General features: G+C 37.4%; 2 protein-coding genes across 2 annotated transcripts; both read right to left on the bottom strand.

Annotated features, from left to right (window-relative positions):
• Positions 1–368: 368 nt before the first annotated feature.
• Positions 369–4,679, bottom strand: LOC130671227 (uncharacterized). The gene is made up of 2 exons (XM_057474994.1): positions 4,494–4,679; positions 369–4,346 (listed from the first exon to the last, which is right to left on the bottom strand). Exons 1-2 carry the CDS (start codon positions 4,677–4,679, stop codon positions 369–371), a joined length of 4,164 nt encoding a protein of 1,387 aa, XP_057330977.1.
• Positions 4,680–5,636: 957 nt separating this feature from the next.
• On the bottom strand, positions 5,637–9,947 carry LOC130671223 (uncharacterized). Its single transcript, XM_057474990.1, has 2 exons — positions 9,762–9,947; positions 5,637–9,614 (listed from the first exon to the last, which is right to left on the bottom strand). The coding sequence occupies exons 1-2, from the start codon at positions 9,945–9,947 to the stop codon at positions 5,637–5,639; spliced, it is 4,164 nt and encodes a 1,387-aa protein (XP_057330973.1).
• Between the last annotated feature and the right edge of the window lie 10,763 nt (positions 9,948–20,710).

Raw genomic sequence — 20,710 nt, 5'->3', positions numbered from 1 at the left:
ATAATTCAGCACAAGATTTAGTTTAATAACTCAAGAAAGCGTTTAGGAAACAAAGCGGTTTTAGTACACGAGGTGAACTGTTCAAAAGCACGTTGAGAATTATAATTATGAAAATGTCGTAAAAGAAAGCCCACAACGGTTTCTTTGTGACGTCAGAGCGGTCGACCAATGAGAAAATTAGACAACGACGCTAACGAGATTTCAGCCAATAGGAAAAATCCACGTAGCTCGTTGAGATCTTAAGCCAATGAGTGCGTTTCATGTCGCAACTCTTTTATTCAAAGTTGGAACTAATAATTCAAATGATGGAATTTTCCTATTGGTTGAGATCTCGCGCGTAAGTTTGAATTAGCGAAAGTGCTGCCGACCTATTGGTGAGGCTCGGCGTTCTCAGGTGGTAGCGAATTGGGTCTTGACTGAACATTCTCCCCAGCGCTGGCGACGGTGTCGACAGGATTGTCGTCTGGAGAGTGAACTGGCAGCACGCACAGTTTAGCGATTGGTCTAACAAGTTCAGTGGTAGCGGTCTTCAGGGTGACGACTCGAGTCAACCCATCTCGTCCTGGATGTAATGCGAGTACTCTAGCGAGTGGCCATTTTGATGGTGGGAACCTCTCATCAGTCAGCAGGACTAATGAGCCCACTTTGATGATATTAGATGGATGATGCCACTTTGATATTGATTGATGTCGTTGTAAATACTCGGACGACCATCTAGTCCAGAATGACTGGAACATTTGTTGTAATTGTTGCCAGCGTGACAACGTAGCGGTATTGTTTTCCAGCAGCGAAGGTCCTGGCACAGCGATTAGAGGTTCACCGATGAGAAAGTGTCCAGGAGTCAAAGCGGTTAAGTCTGCAGGATCTTCGGATAGCGGAGCGATCGGTCTTGAATTTAACACAGCCTCAATCTGTGTTAAAACTGTAGCGAGTTGGTCGTAAGTCAATAGCGATTCACCAATAGTTCGAATAAGATGGAACTTGATTGACTTGACGGCTGCTTCCCACTTGCCACCAAAGTGGGGAGCACTTGGCGGGTTGAACTTCCAGTCTGTGCCATCTGTAGCGAATAGATACTGAAGTTCCCGTAGCTGTTTTGATCCTGCTGCGAATTCTCTCTTTAGCGTGGCGTCTGCTCCTACAAAATTTGTACCACAGTCCGAGTATAGGGTACTGCAGGCGCCTCTCCTACTAGTGAATCTTCTGAATGCTGCGACGAAAGCGTCAGTAGAATAGTCGGTGACAATTTCAATGTGTATAGCGGACGTAGCGAGACATACAAAAACAGCGATCCAACCCTTATAGGTTTTCGCACCTCGACCTTGAAATGTCTTCCGTGTTACTGGCCCAGCGTAGTCTATTCCAGTGTGCAAGAATGCTTTAGATGGTCTTACACGAGCGGATGGCAATTGTCCCATTAGTTGTTGTGCACGAACACCTCTATGTCTCGTGCACACGACGCAGCGAAGAATATGAGACCTGACTGGAACACGGCCACCTTCTATCCAGACAGATCTCCTTAGATCAGCGAGTGTCAATTGAGTTCCCCCATGGAATGTCTTTTGATGCGAATGCTCTATCAGTAGCGTACTTAGACGTGATGATCGTGGTAAAATAGCTGGATTTTTTTTATCATCATCCAGTAGCGAATTCTTCAAGCGACCGCCGACTCTGAGTACTCCATTGTAGTCGACGTAGGGAATCAATTTAGCGAGACGATGATTTCGATGTAGAGAATCACCATCTTTCAGTAGTTTCAGCTCTTGCGAATAGTACTGACTTTGAGTATACTTGATCAGCAAAGTCTTAGCGAGTTCCAGGTCAACTGTAGAGAGTGGTGTGGCCAGTGTGGACTGTGGCACTTTTTTAAATTTAGCGATGGCACGAAGGCAGATTCCAAGCGTGCGAAGTAGTGGTGACAACTTAGAGAATTTGTCCAATAGCGTATGTAGCGGGTGTGAATCTGCCTTGTAGATGGTAAAAACCAGACCTGGACGTTCTTCAAGATGTGATACCGTCTGAGTAGGGATGTCAAAAGATGGCCAGTTTTCTTTTGATTGACTGAGCCACTTAGGTCCCGTCCACCATAGCGAATGCTGTTCTAGTTTGGCTGCTGTTAAACCTCTTGAAGCGCAGTCGGCTGGGTTAAGTTTCCCAGGAACAAAATCCCAGTTGACACTTGGTAGCGATTCTTGAATCTTGGTAACTCTGTTGCGAATGTAGACTTTCCATCTAGCGGGGTTGTTTCGTATCCACGTTAAGGATACAGCGGAGTCTGTCCACATGAAAATTGGTACGTTTTCAAGCTTCAAGACCTTCTTCACGTAGAGTACCAGTTGAGCGAGTAATACAGCGGCATTGAGCTCCATTCTTGGTATAGATATTGGTTTCAGTGGTGCAACTTGTGTTTTGGCACACACTAGCGAAATATTGGAGCTTCCAGTAGCGTCAGTAACCTTTAAGTAGACGACAGCAGCCATAGCGAGTTGCGAAGCGTCAGAGAATCCATGTAATTCAATCGATACACCAGTTCTTACATGATTCCAGCGAGGTATCTGAATCTTCGAGATCTGATGTAGTTCATCTCGAAACAAATTCCATTCTTGAAGAAGCAACGGTGATAGCGTAGCATCCCAATCGAAGTTCTGCAGCCACAGCTTCTGCATGAACATCTTGGCTCTTACGATGATGGGTGCCAAAAACCCAAGCGGGTCGAGCAAGCGAGCAATTTCAGATAAAATTGTGCGTTTAGTAGTTGGAGATGCTTCTGGTAGCGAATAACCGAATTGGAATTTATCTTGAGTAGAATTCCAGGTTAACCCGAGCACTTTTACTGTAGTATCCCCAAGTTCTCGTGGTGTATCTTCTTGGGTTTCGACTGGAGCGACTTGAGACAGTAATTCTGTTGAATTACTTGCCCATTTTGCAAGCGGGAAGCATCCTGCGGCACACATATTTTTTGTGTCGAGAGCAACTTGAATTGCCTCAGCGAGTTCGTCTGCGCCTCCATAGATGTCATCAACGTAGCGGGTGTTCGTCAGCGGTTCAACAGCTTTAGGAAATTTATTTCCTTCATCTTCAGCGAGTTGTAAAAGTGCTCTTCCAGCGAGATATGGAGCTGATGTTGTTCCATACGTAACCGTAGCGAGTGCAAATACTGTTGGTAGGTCCTCTTCGTCAAACCAGAGTATGCACTGTAGATGATGATCTTCCTTGTCAACTGCAATCTGACGAAACATCTTAGTTACGTCAGTAGCGAATAGATAGCGGTGACAGCGAATTCGAATCAGTACATCACTGATGTCAACTTGAATCTTGGGGCCCACATGGAGTATCTCGTTGATGGATACGCCTGATGTCGTTTTCCATGACCCATTGAATACCACCCTGAGCTTGGTGGTAGTGCTCTGTTCTTTGAGTACCCCATGATGAGGTAACATGTAGCTGTTTGGTGGTAAATCCTTTAGTTTTACGCGTCTCATGTGTCCCAAGTCTTCATATTCTTTCAAGAAGTCGTAGTATAGCTTCTTGTAGATTGGATCTTTGTCCAGACGTTTGCGAAGACGAAGTAAAGCGTATTGCGCAGCTCGTAGCGAGTCACCCAGTTGACTTGGAGAGGATTTAAGCGGCAAGCGAACGACATATCGACCATCAGTCTGTCTGTAGTGTGTATTGACAAAGTGTTGTTCACACTTTTCTTCATCTTCATTGTAGTGTATAGCGAATTCTGTCTGTGGTTCTTCTTGGTACCAAAACTTGCTCAGCAAGTCTTGTAATTGATCATCAACAGTGACATGATGACCGTAAGCTGTCAGTTTAGAAGTAGCGGTGTCCACAGATCCATAGATGATCCAGCCAAGCGTCGTTGACTGAGCGATTGGGTCATTGTCATTACCCTTCCTTATTTTAGCGTTGATTATGTGTGCAGCTGGTGCTGCACCCAGAATGATGTCAATAGGTCGAGATGTTAAGAAGTCTGGATCAGCGAGTTGTAGACCTTTTATGTGAGGCCATTTCTTGTTGGTTAGCGTGAATGACGGCAAGTTCACCGTCAATAGAGCAAGCACATGAGCTTGGATAGTAATAGAAGCGGAACTATGTAGCGAATGCAGCGACACCTGGCATGATCCAAGTGAGTGTCCAGCTGACACATTACCAATCCCTCGTAATGGTATAGCTGCCTTGTTTAGCGGTATATCCAACTTCTTAATTAGCGAATGCGTCACAAAGGATAACTCCGATCCTTGATCAATAAGTACACGGGCAGTACATGTACTTCCTGATAGCGAATTCAACTTAACGAGCGCGGTAGCGAGTAAGAGATCAATTGATAGCGATTGTGTTAACTGAAAGCAGAAAGAGTTAGCAAATTCTGTCAAAGGTATCGAAATCGGAACTATTCGGTACCTTGGCGAGAAGCGGTGCCTCAATAAGCGAATTCATCGATGTAGCGTCCTAATGAATCGATGAGGTTAGTGCAGCGAATAATAAACCATTTCCAAGCGGTCGTGGAGGCATCCTTTTTTGACAAGAGTCCGTGAACTTTCTAGAATAGTAAGTTCAGCATCAATAGCGGGTGCACCTTGGGTAGCGAAAATGGCGTCGGTCAAGCGGGTAGACATATTGCGCATCGCGTCGATGCGTTGCATTTGTAAAGCGACTTGGGCTTCGGCGGCCATCTTGTTTCAACGTAGCACACAAAATGGACGCGGTAAGTGAAAACCGATGCTAAGTTTTCGATCTTGAAAATCTAATTGTCTTTATTACACCGGTGTGTAATTATGATCACCACGGGCAGCACTCTAGCAGTGCTCAGCAATGCCCACGGCACTTAGCGATTTCACTGCACAAGAAACTGATCACTCACTATTTTCTCACAATTTTTTTGATGTTTTAATTTTAATAATTTTTGATTGTAAAAATCCACACCAGATCCGGCTCGAAGGACCAAAATGTAAAGTAGAGGATGTACTAATTGGATCTGGTGCAGGTGTTGGTGATTTTAACAATCAAAAATTACTCAAGATTTATAAAATATAAATTATAGATTTATTTACACTTATTTACACTTTAATTGTAAGAATACTGTATAGCGAATGCGACTTAATACTAGCTAGCGAATGCGACTTAATACACGAGTATAAGAGAAACACGTGGTACTTTGTGGTTAAACACACGGAAATTACTTTGAGTAATTTATTATAAGCGGGTGACAATTTATTTATATCCAATAAATAGCAGCCTTGATATACTGACTAAGTATTGAATATAATTCAGCACAAGATTTAGTTTAATAACTCAAGAAAGCGTTTAGGAAACAAAGCGGTTTTAGTACACGAGGTGAACTGTTCAAAAGCACGTTGAGAATTATAATTATGAAAATGTCGTAAAAGAAAGCCCACAACGGTTTCTTTGTGACGTCAGAGCGGTCGACCAATGAGAAAATTAGACAACGACGCTAACGAGATTTCAGCCAATAGGAAAAATCCACGTAGCTCGTTGAGATCTTAAGCCAATGAGTGCGTTTCATGTCGCAACTCTTTTATTCAAAGTTGGAACTAATAATTCAAATGATGGAATTTTCCTATTGGTTGAGATCTCGCGCGTAAGTTTGAATTAGCGAAAGTGCTGCCGACCTATTGGTGAGGCTCGGCGTTCTCAGGTGGTAGCGAATTGGGTCTTGACTGAACATTCTCCCCAGCGCTGGCGACGGTGTCGACAGGATTGTCGTCTGGAGAGTGAACTGGCAGCACGCACAGTTTAGCGATTGGTCTAACAAGTTCAGTGGTAGCGGTCTTCAGGGTGACGACTCGAGTCAACCCATCTCGTCCTGGATGTAATGCGAGTACTCTAGCGAGTGGCCATTTTGATGGTGGGAACCTCTCATCAGTCAGCAGGACTAATGAGCCCACTTTGATGATATTAGATGGATGATGCCACTTTGATATTGATTGATGTCGTTGTAAATACTCGGACGACCATCTAGTCCAGAATGACTGGAACATTTGTTGTAATTGTTGCCAGCGTGACAACGTAGCGGTATTGTTTTCCAGCAGCGAAGGTCCTGGCACAGCGATTAGAGGTTCACCGATGAGAAAGTGTCCAGGAGTCAAAGCGGTTAAGTCTGCAGGATCTTCGGATAGCGGAGCGATCGGTCTTGAATTTAACACAGCCTCAATCTGTGTTAAAACTGTAGCGAGTTGGTCGTAAGTCAATAGCGATTCACCAATAGTTCGAATAAGATGGAACTTGATTGACTTGACGGCTGCTTCCCACTTGCCACCAAAGTGGGGAGCACTTGGCGGGTTGAACTTCCAGTCTGTGCCATCTGTAGCGAATAGATACTGAAGTTCCCGTAGCTGTTTTGATCCTGCTGCGAATTCTCTCTTTAGCGTGGCGTCTGCTCCTACAAAATTTGTACCACAGTCCGAGTATAGGGTACTGCAGGCGCCTCTCCTACTAGTGAATCTTCTGAATGCTGCGACGAAAGCGTCAGTAGAATAGTCGGTGACAATTTCAATGTGTATAGCGGACGTAGCGAGACATACAAAAACAGCGATCCAACCCTTATAGGTTTTCGCACCTCGACCTTGAAATGTCTTCCGTGTTACTGGCCCAGCGTAGTCTATTCCAGTGTGCAAGAATGCTTTAGATGGTCTTACACGAGCGGATGGCAATTGTCCCATTAGTTGTTGTGCACGAACACCTCTATGTCTCGTGCACACGACGCAGCGAAGAATATGAGACCTGACTGGAACACGGCCACCTTCTATCCAGACAGATCTCCTTAGATCAGCGAGTGTCAATTGAGTTCCCCCATGGAATGTCTTTTGATGCGAATGCTCTATCAGTAGCGTACTTAGACGTGATGATCGTGGTAAAATAGCTGGATTTTTTTTATCATCATCCAGTAGCGAATTCTTCAAGCGACCGCCGACTCTGAGTACTCCATTGTAGTCGACGTAGGGAATCAATTTAGCGAGACGATGATTTCGATGTAGAGAATCACCATCTTTCAGTAGTTTCAGCTCTTGCGAATAGTACTGACTTTGAGTATACTTGATCAGCAAAGTCTTAGCGAGTTCCAGGTCAACTGTAGAGAGTGGTGTGGCCAGTGTGGACTGTGGCACTTTTTTAAATTTAGCGATGGCACGAAGGCAGATTCCAAGCGTGCGAAGTAGTGGTGACAACTTAGAGAATTTGTCCAATAGCGTATGTAGCGGGTGTGAATCTGCCTTGTAGATGGTAAAAACCAGACCTGGACGTTCTTCAAGATGTGATACCGTCTGAGTAGGGATGTCAAAAGATGGCCAGTTTTCTTTTGATTGACTGAGCCACTTAGGTCCCGTCCACCATAGCGAATGCTGTTCTAGTTTGGCTGCTGTTAAACCTCTTGAAGCGCAGTCGGCTGGGTTAAGTTTCCCAGGAACAAAATCCCAGTTGACACTTGGTAGCGATTCTTGAATCTTGGTAACTCTGTTGCGAATGTAGACTTTCCATCTAGCGGGGTTGTTTCGTATCCACGTTAAGGATACAGCGGAGTCTGTCCACATGAAAATTGGTACGTTTTCAAGCTTCAAGACCTTCTTCACGTAGAGTACCAGTTGAGCGAGTAATACAGCGGCATTGAGCTCCATTCTTGGTATAGATATTGGTTTCAGTGGTGCAACTTGTGTTTTGGCACACACTAGCGAAATATTGGAGCTTCCAGTAGCGTCAGTAACCTTTAAGTAGACGACAGCAGCCATAGCGAGTTGCGAAGCGTCAGAGAATCCATGTAATTCAATCGATACACCAGTTCTTACATGATTCCAGCGAGGTATCTGAATCTTCGAGATCTGATGTAGTTCATCTCGAAACAAATTCCATTCTTGAAGAAGCAACGGTGATAGCGTAGCATCCCAATCGAAGTTCTGCAGCCACAGCTTCTGCATGAACATCTTGGCTCTTACGATGATGGGTGCCAAAAACCCAAGCGGGTCGAGCAAGCGAGCAATTTCAGATAAAATTGTGCGTTTAGTAGTTGGAGATGCTTCTGGTAGCGAATAACCGAATTGGAATTTATCTTGAGTAGAATTCCAGGTTAACCCGAGCACTTTTACTGTAGTATCCCCAAGTTCTCGTGGTGTATCTTCTTGGGTTTCGACTGGAGCGACTTGAGACAGTAATTCTGTTGAATTACTTGCCCATTTTGCAAGCGGGAAGCATCCTGCGGCACACATATTTTTTGTGTCGAGAGCAACTTGAATTGCCTCAGCGAGTTCGTCTGCGCCTCCATAGATGTCATCAACGTAGCGGGTGTTCGTCAGCGGTTCAACAGCTTTAGGAAATTTATTTCCTTCATCTTCAGCGAGTTGTAAAAGTGCTCTTCCAGCGAGATATGGAGCTGATGTTGTTCCATACGTAACCGTAGCGAGTGCAAATACTGTTGGTAGGTCCTCTTCGTCAAACCAGAGTATGCACTGTAGATGATGATCTTCCTTGTCAACTGCAATCTGACGAAACATCTTAGTTACGTCAGTAGCGAATAGATAGCGGTGACAGCGAATTCGAATCAGTACATCACTGATGTCAACTTGAATCTTGGGGCCCACATGGAGTATCTCGTTGATGGATACGCCTGATGTCGTTTTCCATGACCCATTGAATACCACCCTGAGCTTGGTGGTAGTGCTCTGTTCTTTGAGTACCCCATGATGAGGTAACATGTAGCTGTTTGGTGGTAAATCCTTTAGTTTTACGCGTCTCATGTGTCCCAAGTCTTCATATTCTTTCAAGAAGTCGTAGTATAGCTTCTTGTAGATTCGATCTTTGTCCAGACGTTTGCGAAGACGAAGTAAAGCGTATTGCGCAGCTCGTAGCGAGTCACCCAGTTGACTTGGAGAGGATTTAAGCGGCAAGCGAACGACATATCGACCATCAGTCTGTCTGTAGTGTGTATTGACAAAGTGTTGTTCACACTTTTCTTCATCTTCATTGTAGTGTATAGCGAATTCTGTCTGTGGTTCTTCTTGGTACCAAAACTTGCTCAGCAAGTCTTGTAATTGATCATCAACAGTGACATGATGACCGTAAGCTGTCAGTTTAGAAGTAGCGGTGTCCACAGATCCATAGATGATCCAGCCAAGCGTCGTTGACTGAGCGATTGGGTCATTGTCATTACCCTTCCTTATTTTAGCGTTGATTATGTGTGCAGCTGGTGCTGCACCCAGAATGATGTCAATAGGTCGAGATGTTAAGAAGTCTGGATCAGCGAGTTGTAGACCTTTTATGTGAGGCCATTTCTTGTTGGTTAGCGTGAATGACGGCAAGTTCACCGTCAATAGAGCAAGCACATGAGCTTGGATAGTAATAGAAGCGGAACTATGTAGCGAATGCAGCGACACCTGGCATGATCCAAGTGAGTGTCCAGCTGACACATTACCAATCCCTCGTAATGGTATAGCTGCCTTGTTTAGCGGTATATCCAACTTCTTAATTAGCGAATGCGTCACAAAGGATAACTCCGATCCTTGATCAATAAGTACACGGGCAGTACATGTACTTCCTGATAGCGAATTCAACTTAACGAGCGCGGTAGCGAGTAAGAGATCAATTGATAGCGATTGTGTTAACTGAAAGCAGAAAGAGTTAGCAAATTCTGTCAAAGGTATCGAAATCGGAACTATTCGGTACCTTGGCGAGAAGCGGTGCCTCAATAAGCGAATTCATCGATGTAGCGTCCTAATGAATCGATGAGGTTAGTGCAGCGAATAATAAACCATTTCCAAGCGGTCGTGGAGGCATCCTTTTTTGACAAGAGTCCGTGAACTTTCTAGAATAGTAAGTTCAGCATCAATAGCGGGTGCACCTTGGGTAGCGAAAATGGCGTCGGTCAAGCGGGTAGACATATTGCGCATCGCGTCGATGCGTTGCATTTGTAAAGCGACTTGGGCTTCGGCGGCCATCTTGTTTCAACGTAGCACACAAAATGGACGCGGTAAGTGAAAACCGATGCTAAGTTTTCGATCTTGAAAATCTAATTGTCTTTATTACACCGGTGTGTAATTATGATCACCACGGGCAGCACTCTAGCAGTGCTCAGCAATGCCCACGGCACTTAGCGATTTCACTGCACAAGAAACTGATCACTCACTATTTTCTCACAATTTTTTTGATGTTTTAATTTTAATAATTTTTGATTGTAAAAATCCACACCAGATCCGGCTCGAAGGACCAAAATGTAAAGTAGAGGATGTACTAATTGGATCTGGTGCAGGTGTTGGTGATTTTAACAATCAAAAATTACTCAAGATTTATAAAATATAAATTATAGATTTATTTACACTTATTTACACTTTAATTGTAAGAATACTGTATAGCGAATGCGACTTAATACTAGCTAGCGAATGCGACTTAATACACGAGTATAAGAGAAACACGTGGTACTTTGTGGTTAAACACACGGAAATTACTTTGAGTAATTTATTATAAGCGGGTGACAATTTATTTATATCCAATAAATAGCAGCCTTGATATACTGACTAAGTATTGAATATAATTCAGCACAAGATTTAGTTTAATAACTCAAGAAAGCGTTTAGGAAACAAAGCGGTTTTAGTACACGAGGTGAACTGTTCAAAAGCACGTTGAGAATTATAATTATGAAAATGTCGTAAAAGAAAGCCCACAACGGTTTCTTTGTGACGTCAGAGCGGTCGACCAATGAGAAAATTAGACAACGACGCTAACGAGATTTCAGCCAATAGGAAAAATCCACGTAGCTCGTTGAGATCTTAAGCCAATGAGTGCGTTTCATGTCGCAACTCTTTTATTCAAAGTTGGAACTAATAATTCAAATGATGGAATTTTCCTATTGGTTGAGATCTCGCGCGTAAGTTTGAATTAGCGAAAGTGCTGCCGACCTATTGGTGAGGCTCGGCGTTCTCAGGTGGTAGCGAATTGGGTCTTGACTGAACACCTTCCGTCACCAATTTTATAACATCCCTTTTCGAATTTATAATTTATAACCTGTCAATGAACAGTGCGTATAAGTAAATTGTAATTTATAAATTGGTTAACAAAATGGCTTTAGAGAGCCTAATTACACTAATGCAAAAAATTAAAGGAGCAGAAAAATTTTATAAATTTTTCAGTGATTTTTGGAAGGCTGTAACTTGGTGAAAAAAAATCGTATCGAAAATTTAAAAAAAGCATTTTATAGCTTGAAATCTCTAGTTTAGGTGAATTTTTTTCAAAATTTTTTAAAAGCTCCGATTATTGCGCAAACATGAGAAATACCGCGAGCCAAAAAATTTCAAAATTTTTTTTTTTTTTCCGAAGAGCCCACGGACCGCGGAAAAATTCTTTCAACTAAACGAATGCATACATCGTTTAGCAAATTTATTCAGCTTCAATTTGGTTTTTTTTTTAACCTCGTAGGACGATTTATCGCAGAGATATCAGCCTTCAAACAGAAAATGATCTTTTTGGCTTTGATCTTCGATATTTCAGGTACCAATGATCGCACAGAAAGTTAAAGGGCGGCGTTGAAAACTTGAATAAATTCTCTACAAGATCCTGTCATCGTTTTTTAAAAAAAAAAATTTTTTTTATTTTTAACATCCATTAGAAGAAAGTACAAAAAAATGACTTTTTTTGGTTTTTTAGTAAATCAACCGCTACTCTGCAAATATCGATAAAAAAAATAATGTTGCCAGGGACTTTTTTAGCTCAATGTACCCCCAAGACCCGTGTAAATTTTTAAATTGATCTATCAAACCGTTTCTTAGGAATCATCGATCAAAGTTTAGCTAAACAATTAAAGGAGCAAGTTTTGTTCCTTTAATTGTGTAATCATAATCAAAATGAAAAAAATTTTTTTTTTCGACTTTTTTCAAATTTTTGCGTTGGTAACTCAGCAAAAGCAAGGAAATGACAAAAAAAATAAAAAATTTCCAAAAAATGTCAAAAAAAATCGAAGAAAAAAAAAAAATTGAAACTTGTTTTTCGTGTTCTAAATTTTTTTTTGACATTTTTTGGAAATTTTTTATTTTTTTTTGTCATTTCCTTGCATTTGCTGAGTTACCAACGCAAAAATTTGAGAAAAGTCGAAAAAAAAAAATTTTTTCATTTTGATTATGATTACACAATTAAAGGAACAAAACTTGCTCCTTTAATTGTTTAGCTAAACTTTGATCGATGATTCCCAAGAAACGGTTTGATAGATCAATTTAAAAATTTACACGGGTCTTGGGGGTACATTAAGCTAAAAAAGTCCCTGGCAACATTATTTTTTTTTATCAATATTTGCAGAGTAGCGGTTGATTTACTAAAAAACCAAAAAAAGTCATTTTTTTGTACTTTCTTCTAATGGATGTTAAAAATAAAAAAAATTTTTTTTTTTAAAAAACGATGACAGAATCTTGTAGAGAATTTATTCAAGTTTTCAACGCCGCCCTTTAACTTTCTGTGCGATCATTGGTACCTGAAATATCGAAGATCAAAGCCAAAAGGATCATTTTCTGTTTGAAGGCTGATATCTCTGCGATAAATCGTCCTACGAGGTTAAAAAAAAACCAAATTGAAGCTGAATAAATTTGCTAAACGATGTATGCATTCGTTTAGTTGAAAGAATTTTTCCGCGGTCCGTGGGCTCTTCGGAAAAAAAAAAAAAATTTTGAAATTTTTTGGCTCGCGGTATTTCTCATGTTTGCGCAATAATCGGAGCTTTTAAAAAATTTTGAAAAAAATACACCTAAACTAGAGATTTCAAGCTATAAAATGCTTTTTTTAAATTTTCGATACGATTTTTTTTCACCAAGTTACAGCCTTCCAAAAATCACTGAAAAATTTATAAAATTTTTCTGCTCCTTTAATTTTTTGCATTAGTGTACAATTTTAATTAATTAATGTAATCGCCTCGTTCCACGTGAAGCGTGTACAGACGTAATTATTTACCTTGAATTTGTTTTGCGTCCGATCCTTTTGGTCGTCTGATCAACTCTCTAGAACTTAACTGATGATTCCATGTTCCGCAGTCCTTTTTATATTATCATTCCCTCTATTCTGGTTCACTCCCGAAACTTAGACTAGGGGAGTGGCGAATGTTCGGGCCTTAGCGATCGTGCGACACCCGGTGACAAGTCGCAACCCTAACTCGCAACTTACGAGGTCATTGGCCGGTTAACGGCGGGAATAATATTCAAATTCAAATATTTAATTTCTCAAAAATTTATAATTTGCCCTGTTACAAAGCTTCCACGAGCCGTGGGCTTATACGCTCTTGGCCCATTTTCATGATGACTAGCAGCACGTGTAGTAGTAGTAGTAGATGGAAAATTGTAGTGGAAAACCAAGATGTTAGTGGTAGTCATAGTAAGGCACGTCCGTCCACGGCGGTTGCTGCGAGCCAAGAGACCGACCACTCGTCGTCTCTGGCCCTCGTACCTCTCCACTCAGGTTGGCCAACTCCTAAAATCAAATGTCGGGACTCGACCGTAGCGACCCCGGCGCATCAGTGACTGGATTTCCTCAATTATTGACAGTTGTTGAAGAAGGAGGGCGGATCTTTTGACGCGAGTCGAAATTAAATATAAATTGTAATGTGGGAGCATTCCACCCCGTGACAACGCATTAAATTATTTTTGACTATTTCTACCCAGTAAACACATTGACGTAAATTTGACGTCAGAGTGACGTTACGCTATGTCATCATTTACGTAAGATATAAGTCACGAATGAGTCAGGTGTGACTCATTATTTCCCACTTTTTTACGTAAGATTATGATGTAAAACTAATGACGTATGCATGATGTAAATGTGATGTCTGTGTGACCTTCTATGACGTCAATATGACATATGGGTGATGTCATAATTATTAATTCGGAAAAAATATTTTGAAAAAGAAAAAAATAAAATGAAATACCGAATTTTTGATTTGATTATTACCGCGCGAACGCATTGTGAATTCTGAAACAAGATTAGATAACGTTAAATGATGAAAAAATCCTGGGCGTCTGCTGGGTTCGAACACGGCTCCTCTTGGCTGGTAGTCCTGAACGTTGCTCACTGGTCCACATCACGAGAGTTCAAATCTAGTGCTTAATTGATGTATTTAGAGTGAAATGCCGGAAAAGACATAGTTAATAAGTTTTCGTGATGGATTTTTACAAAATTAAAAAAACTCCATGAACTTATATGAAATTTTATAGAAGCAATATTTGTCGACCTTAATGATAATTGTATAAAATTTCATTAAGTTGCATCAAATTTTTTAATTTTTAGTTGTGATGTGAAATTCAAAAAATCTTATATAAAATTTTGCGAAACATTAAATAATTTCACAAAATCGTATGAAATTCAATCGATTAAAAAATTGTGATACTAAACTTTAAAATCATAATAGCAAAAGAGTTCAAACTGTCGTTACATTTTCTTTGTCATCCTAAATGATATTTTCGATATATCATTTAAAAAAATAAAGTTAATTTTTTTATGCTCACGCTAATGTTTTAATCTAAAACGTCTGAATGATCTATTATCGAGTTTATCGATTACTTTGACCCCAAAAATGTTCGACGTTTAATTGTTATTTTAACACATTTACACATGTTTGAAAATTCATTCTATGATTGTTTTATTTCAATAAATACCCGATGAAAAAAGATTTTGTCTAATCATATATGAATATATATGTTCATATTTATGATCATATATGATTATATATAATCATATATGGAGTTATATATAATCATGCATGATTATATATGGGGTCATATATAATTATATATAATTATATATGACCTCATACATAATTAGATCTGATCATACCTGGCTGTTATGAGCCCATATATAAGTCTATATATGATCAGATCTGATTATATATTAGTCTATATATAATTAGATCTGATCAGATCTGATTATATATAAGTCTATGTATGATTAGATATGATCATACTTGGCTGTTATAACCCCATATATAATCATACATAAGTCTATATATGATGAGATCTATTTATATATAAGTCTATATATAGTTAGATTTGATCATACCTGGCTGTTATGGCCCCATATATAAACATATACAAGTCTATATATGATCAGGTCTGATTATATATGAGTCTATATAAAATTAGATATAATCATACCTGGCTGTTATAACTCCATATATAACCATATATAAGTCTATATATGATCAGATCTGATCATATATGAGTCTATATATAATTAGATATAATCATACCTGGCTGTTGTAACCCCATATATGATAATATATGAGTCTATACATGATTAGATCTGATCAGACATGATTGATACAAACTCATATATAATTAGATATTGGCCTATATATAATTAGATCTGATCAGACATGACTGATATAAACCTATATGTAGTTATATATGTCTATGTATGTTTAAATCTGATCAGACTTCATTGATATGAAAAATAGATATATATATATATACATATATATATATATATATATATTAAATAATATGACAATTTTTTAATATCAATGTTATTAAATTTTTATTCTGTCAACTATCAATCAAACTTAAATCCCCAATACTTAAAAAATATTCAAAGGTTTCGGCGGCAATTTAAAAGTATAAATCGATATCGATTGATATACGAATATTTATAAGTTTATAGATAAATTCATCATTAGGTGCATTATCTACGTAGGATGTATCAATTTGATTATTTGAGTTGTCACGATATTTAAATATCGCGGCATCTTCGCATTAGGTCGGAGAAGGGCAACAGATGGCAGCACACGCTGCTCAGCACGTCTCCGACATTATTATTATTATTATACTATTATTATTATTATTTTATGCATTATTTTACTTTATTTACTGCGTGATTATTACTTGTTTGATTATCTAGGCAAAAATTGCGGCCGAATCAGTAAAAATTACTGAATTTTATTTACTGATGGAGGGATTTTACCGCCGCCGGGATAATTAATTGCGTATTTATTTATTTTAATTATTTGATTATCATTATTATTATTTTGGTTGGTTGGCGCATGCGCGGCAACGCAACAGTTGGCCTCGGTGAATTTATTTAATTTAAATAAATTTACGGGGTTTGTAAATAAATTAAGGGAATATTTATTTATAATATTATATTATTAATTATGCTCTGGGGAAAAATGGCCATTTAATGTCGAAAGGGGACAAATTACACGTAATACAAGTCATACATCATGTTGGTGGTAAATGAGTGAATTAACATGCGACAGAGATAGTGCTCCATTGGTTGGAAAGAGAAACCATGATAAGATGGCGCCGGCCGAAGTGCCGGCATGGGACTCACGTGCTGCCATGGTCAGACGTGGATAAACTTTTGTGAGAGTAAGGTGTGCTGTTGTTGCTGGAAACAATAATTTATTAGGACGCCATTTGAGCTATTGTGCATATTTGGAGGAATACTGGCATTTTGTATATTTGTATTGATTGGAATTGTTGGCTGCTGATTAATATTGCCTTTAAAATTACACCAATGGAGCCAATCCGAGTTTTATATTACAACGACGACTGTAAGTACCTTTGTGCTTAATTCATTGGCGTGTAATTTGTCCCGCGTTGGTGGCCATTGTTATTATATATCTCACGTGTGAGTGAGAGAGAGGTTTCAACATATATGTATACATATATGTGCGTACAGTAGCGTCCAATATATATAGATATACATTTGCGCACTTGTTGTCCCGGCGACAAAACTTAAACCCAAAACTTGGAGGGTAAATTTATGATTATTAGTGACCGTATATGTTATTGACGGTAAATAATTATTAATATATTTATTGGTATTATTTTGTATTCTTTATTAATTATTGGTGACCGCGTATTATTGTCGGTAAATAATTAATTCCATTATTCTTATTATTTTATTTATATTAATTATTGGTGACCGTGTATTGTTTACGGTAAATAATTAATATTAATTATTATTATTATTTTATTTATATTAATTATTGATGACCGTGCATTGCTGCCGGTAAATAATTGGTATTATTTACAATTATTATTTATATTTTCTAATCATTAGTTTGAAGAGTGTGGGGAAGTATTTATTTTGTTGGTGGATATTTATCCTTAATTAATTATTATTTGGAACTCATTTATTATTTGTTGGTAATTATTATTTATATCATTTATTATTTGTGGTAAATTTATACCCACCAGTAATTTTGTGGGATCAGTATTCACCATTTGGAAGTTTTTGCACTTATTTAAATATCACCAGTGGGTGCATTAGTATTTTGCGATAACGACTTAATTTATTACCAGTGCAAATTTATTTTGAAGTAATTATTAATATTGTGATACATTTATTCCGTGCGCATAAAAATTGGTATAATTAATTATTTATATTTACTATTTATCACGTGCGAGTGATAACCAAAAGGAACATTTGTTTATTATATTTATGGTTTTGCGTTATTTGACTATGGTCAGTACTTGTATATTGTGAAGTGATTACTATTATTTTTTATATTATTGTTTATTATTAATACCCGTTGGAACAATTCTGTTTATTAAATTAAATTATATCGGGTAAATGGCTACCAACCCGGGATTTAATTAAATATTATTATTATTTATTTATTGCATCTATCTCTTTCTTGCTATCCTCTTCCAATACCTGAAAACTGCTCTCTGTTTTATTTTATTTTATTATTTCATTTTCATTTCATTTTTCTTATTTATTGTTTATTCGTTATTTTGTTCGTGGGGTACACGAACTGGCGCCCAATTCGGATTTCTAACCCAGCCTGAGAGGAGCTGAGTGTCCAGTGGGGTCGTGGGCATCTCCAGAGGACATTTTTGGTTTCGTTTTTCTGTTTTTCTATTTTTTTTATTTTCAGTTTTTACCATCGGTGGGCAATAACGCCTATTTGACACTAACCACACTCCGCCGTGGGTAGTGTGAAATAGTAGTGAACGTTATAGAGTTAAGTAATGCCAAAAACGTTTCTTTATTGTAAGTGTATAACAGACTAGAGGATCAGACTACAAACCATCGATAACCAAAGTTAAACAGCATCGACGTGGGACATTAATTGGACGGGTGACCTCGTAGTAAAATAATAGTCAATGGTTAATAATTTTTTTTTTTAATTAATTTTAACCGACATTGATATTGATGAAGACAATAAATCCTAATTAAACAACTTAATTAATAATTTACAGATATTCTAAATGAGATTCTAAAAAAGACTATATTCGTTCATGCATGATTATATATAATCATATATGATCATGTATAAACAGGTCAAGTTATGTATGATCAGACCTGGCCAATTTTTGGATCTGATCATATATAGACAATTATGCATGACCATATATAATTAGACAAAATCTTTTTTCATCGGGTAGATGATAAAAAACTATGACTCGGACATTACATCAGCATTGCGTAAAATACTGACTTGTCACTGATGTAAAGATATGATTTAAGAGTGACATCCACATTACGTATAAGCGTGACTTTGCTACTGACATAAATGTATGATTTTAAAATTACGTCATTATGATATACGGATAATGACTTTATTACTACATAACAATGTGATGTAGATTCTATGTCAAACGTACGTAATACATAAGTCATAACTGTGACATCGTTCAAGAGTCATGCTTACATCAATATGATGTCACAAGCTTTACATCATATTAAAGTCATGTAGAACGTCAGATTGACATCAAATTTACATCAGATGTCGTGACATTGCTATGACCTACGTATAACGTCAAAATAAGGTCATGTGTTCACTGGGTAACATTACTGTTCAGCTACAATATCATTAAATTGTACTTTATTAAACTTAAGAAAAATTAATATTGCTTTTGAACGACAAATCTCATAAAAAAAAATTTTGGAAACACTATTCAAATTAATATAGAATTCTTGAATGTACAATGATGAGTTATTTATGAGAATAAATCAAATAATATCATACCAAACATATCGTTTATCATTTGGATGGATATAACTATAATAATCCACACGCTTTGGATCTGAAATTAAAAAATTCTTTGCTTCCAATCCAAGGAAGAGAAAGATGAATGCCATTTTTCTGCGACTGAAAACATCATTGCGAATATGTTAAACATAATATACTATAGAACTTAATTATATTTAACGAATTGTTTGAAATCCATATACGTACATATAGTATATGGCTTTCAAAATATGTAGCGATTATAGGATTCACAAAAATGATGCTGCAATAAAGAGTTACACCCTAATAAAAAAAAAAATTAAACAAAGGTAATCAAATAATATTTTAAAGTCCATTTATGCCAAAAATTGAAGGAACAAAAAAATTTTAGAAAATTTTTAGTGATTTTCGCAAGGCTGAACTCCGTAAAGAATAATTTTATCGAGATTTGAAAAAATCAAAAACATTTTATAGCTTGAAACCTCTAGTTTCGGTGCATATTGATAAATAATTTTTAGAGCTACGACTATTGCGTAGCCGTAAAACTAAAATTTCCAAAAAAAAATATCAAAAAAAAAAAAAAAAATTTCGAACACAAAAACCAAGTTTCAATTTTATTTTTGACATTTTTGGAAATTTTTTTTTTCTCTTTTCCTCACATTTACTGAGTAACCAACGCAAAAATGGAAGAAGAGTTAAAAAAAATTACTTTTTTATTTTAAAGATGATTACCAAATAAAAGGAACAAAACTTGTTCTTTTAATTCGTTTGCAATTTTTGATTAATCACCCCGGAAAAATGGTTCCATAGGTCAATTAAAAATTCAGAGGTTTATTCGGGGTACATTAAGCTAAAAAAATAAAAAAAACCTAATGAATGTTGAAAATAAAAAAAAATTTTTTCCAAAAAATGATGAAAGACGCTGATGGGGAATTTATTCAAGTTTTCAACACCGCCCTTCAATTGACTTTGCCATCATTAGTACCTGAAATATCGATTATCAAAACAAAAAAGATCATTTTTCGTTTTAAGGCTGATATCTCAGCGACAAGTTGTCGTACAAAACACGCGAAAAAAATTAAATTAAAGCTGAATAAATTTGCTAACCAACCTATGCATTGGTTAAGCTGGAAAAATTTATCCACGGCGCATGGACTCTGTGGAAAAAATGAATTTTGAAAATTTTCGTCTCGCCATATTTCTCGTTTACGCAATAGTCGTAGCTTTAGAAAATTAATTATCAAAATGCACCGAAACTACAGGTTCCATACTTTAAAATTTTTTTTTTAAATCTCGATATGATTATTTTTTACGGAGTGACAGCCTTGCAAAGATCAATAATAAATTTCCAAAAATTTTTTGATCCTGTAATTTGTAGCAAAAGTGTATTTAAGTTGATGAGTTTCGCATAAAAAATGATGTATGTGACGATAAATTATAAATTATTGCAATAATTTATAAAAAAAATAATAAAATAAATTTACTATAAAATGTTAAGCCCAATTATTGTGAATCAGAATTTAAAAAATGCATCTTCGTAAAGTGAGCGAATGAAACAGAATGGATCTGGTTTAGGCGTGAGGTTTTAAACAATTATAAATTATACAAGAATTAATAAAGAATAAATTATAGATTTATTTACACTTGTATACACCTTAAACTGTAAGAATATACACTTAATAGCGAATGCGACAATAATGTACTTGAGTGAATGTGACGTAAATTACACGTATAATAATTAACACGTGTTTAAGAGCGGTTAGATTCACGGAATTA

Source organism: Microplitis mediator, chromosome 7 (assembly GCF_029852145.1).
Source record: "Microplitis mediator isolate UGA2020A chromosome 7, iyMicMedi2.1, whole genome shotgun sequence".
Classification (NCBI taxonomy): domain Eukaryota; kingdom Metazoa; phylum Arthropoda; class Insecta; order Hymenoptera; family Braconidae; genus Microplitis; species Microplitis mediator.
This window is presented reverse-complemented; position numbering and strand designations above follow the sequence as displayed.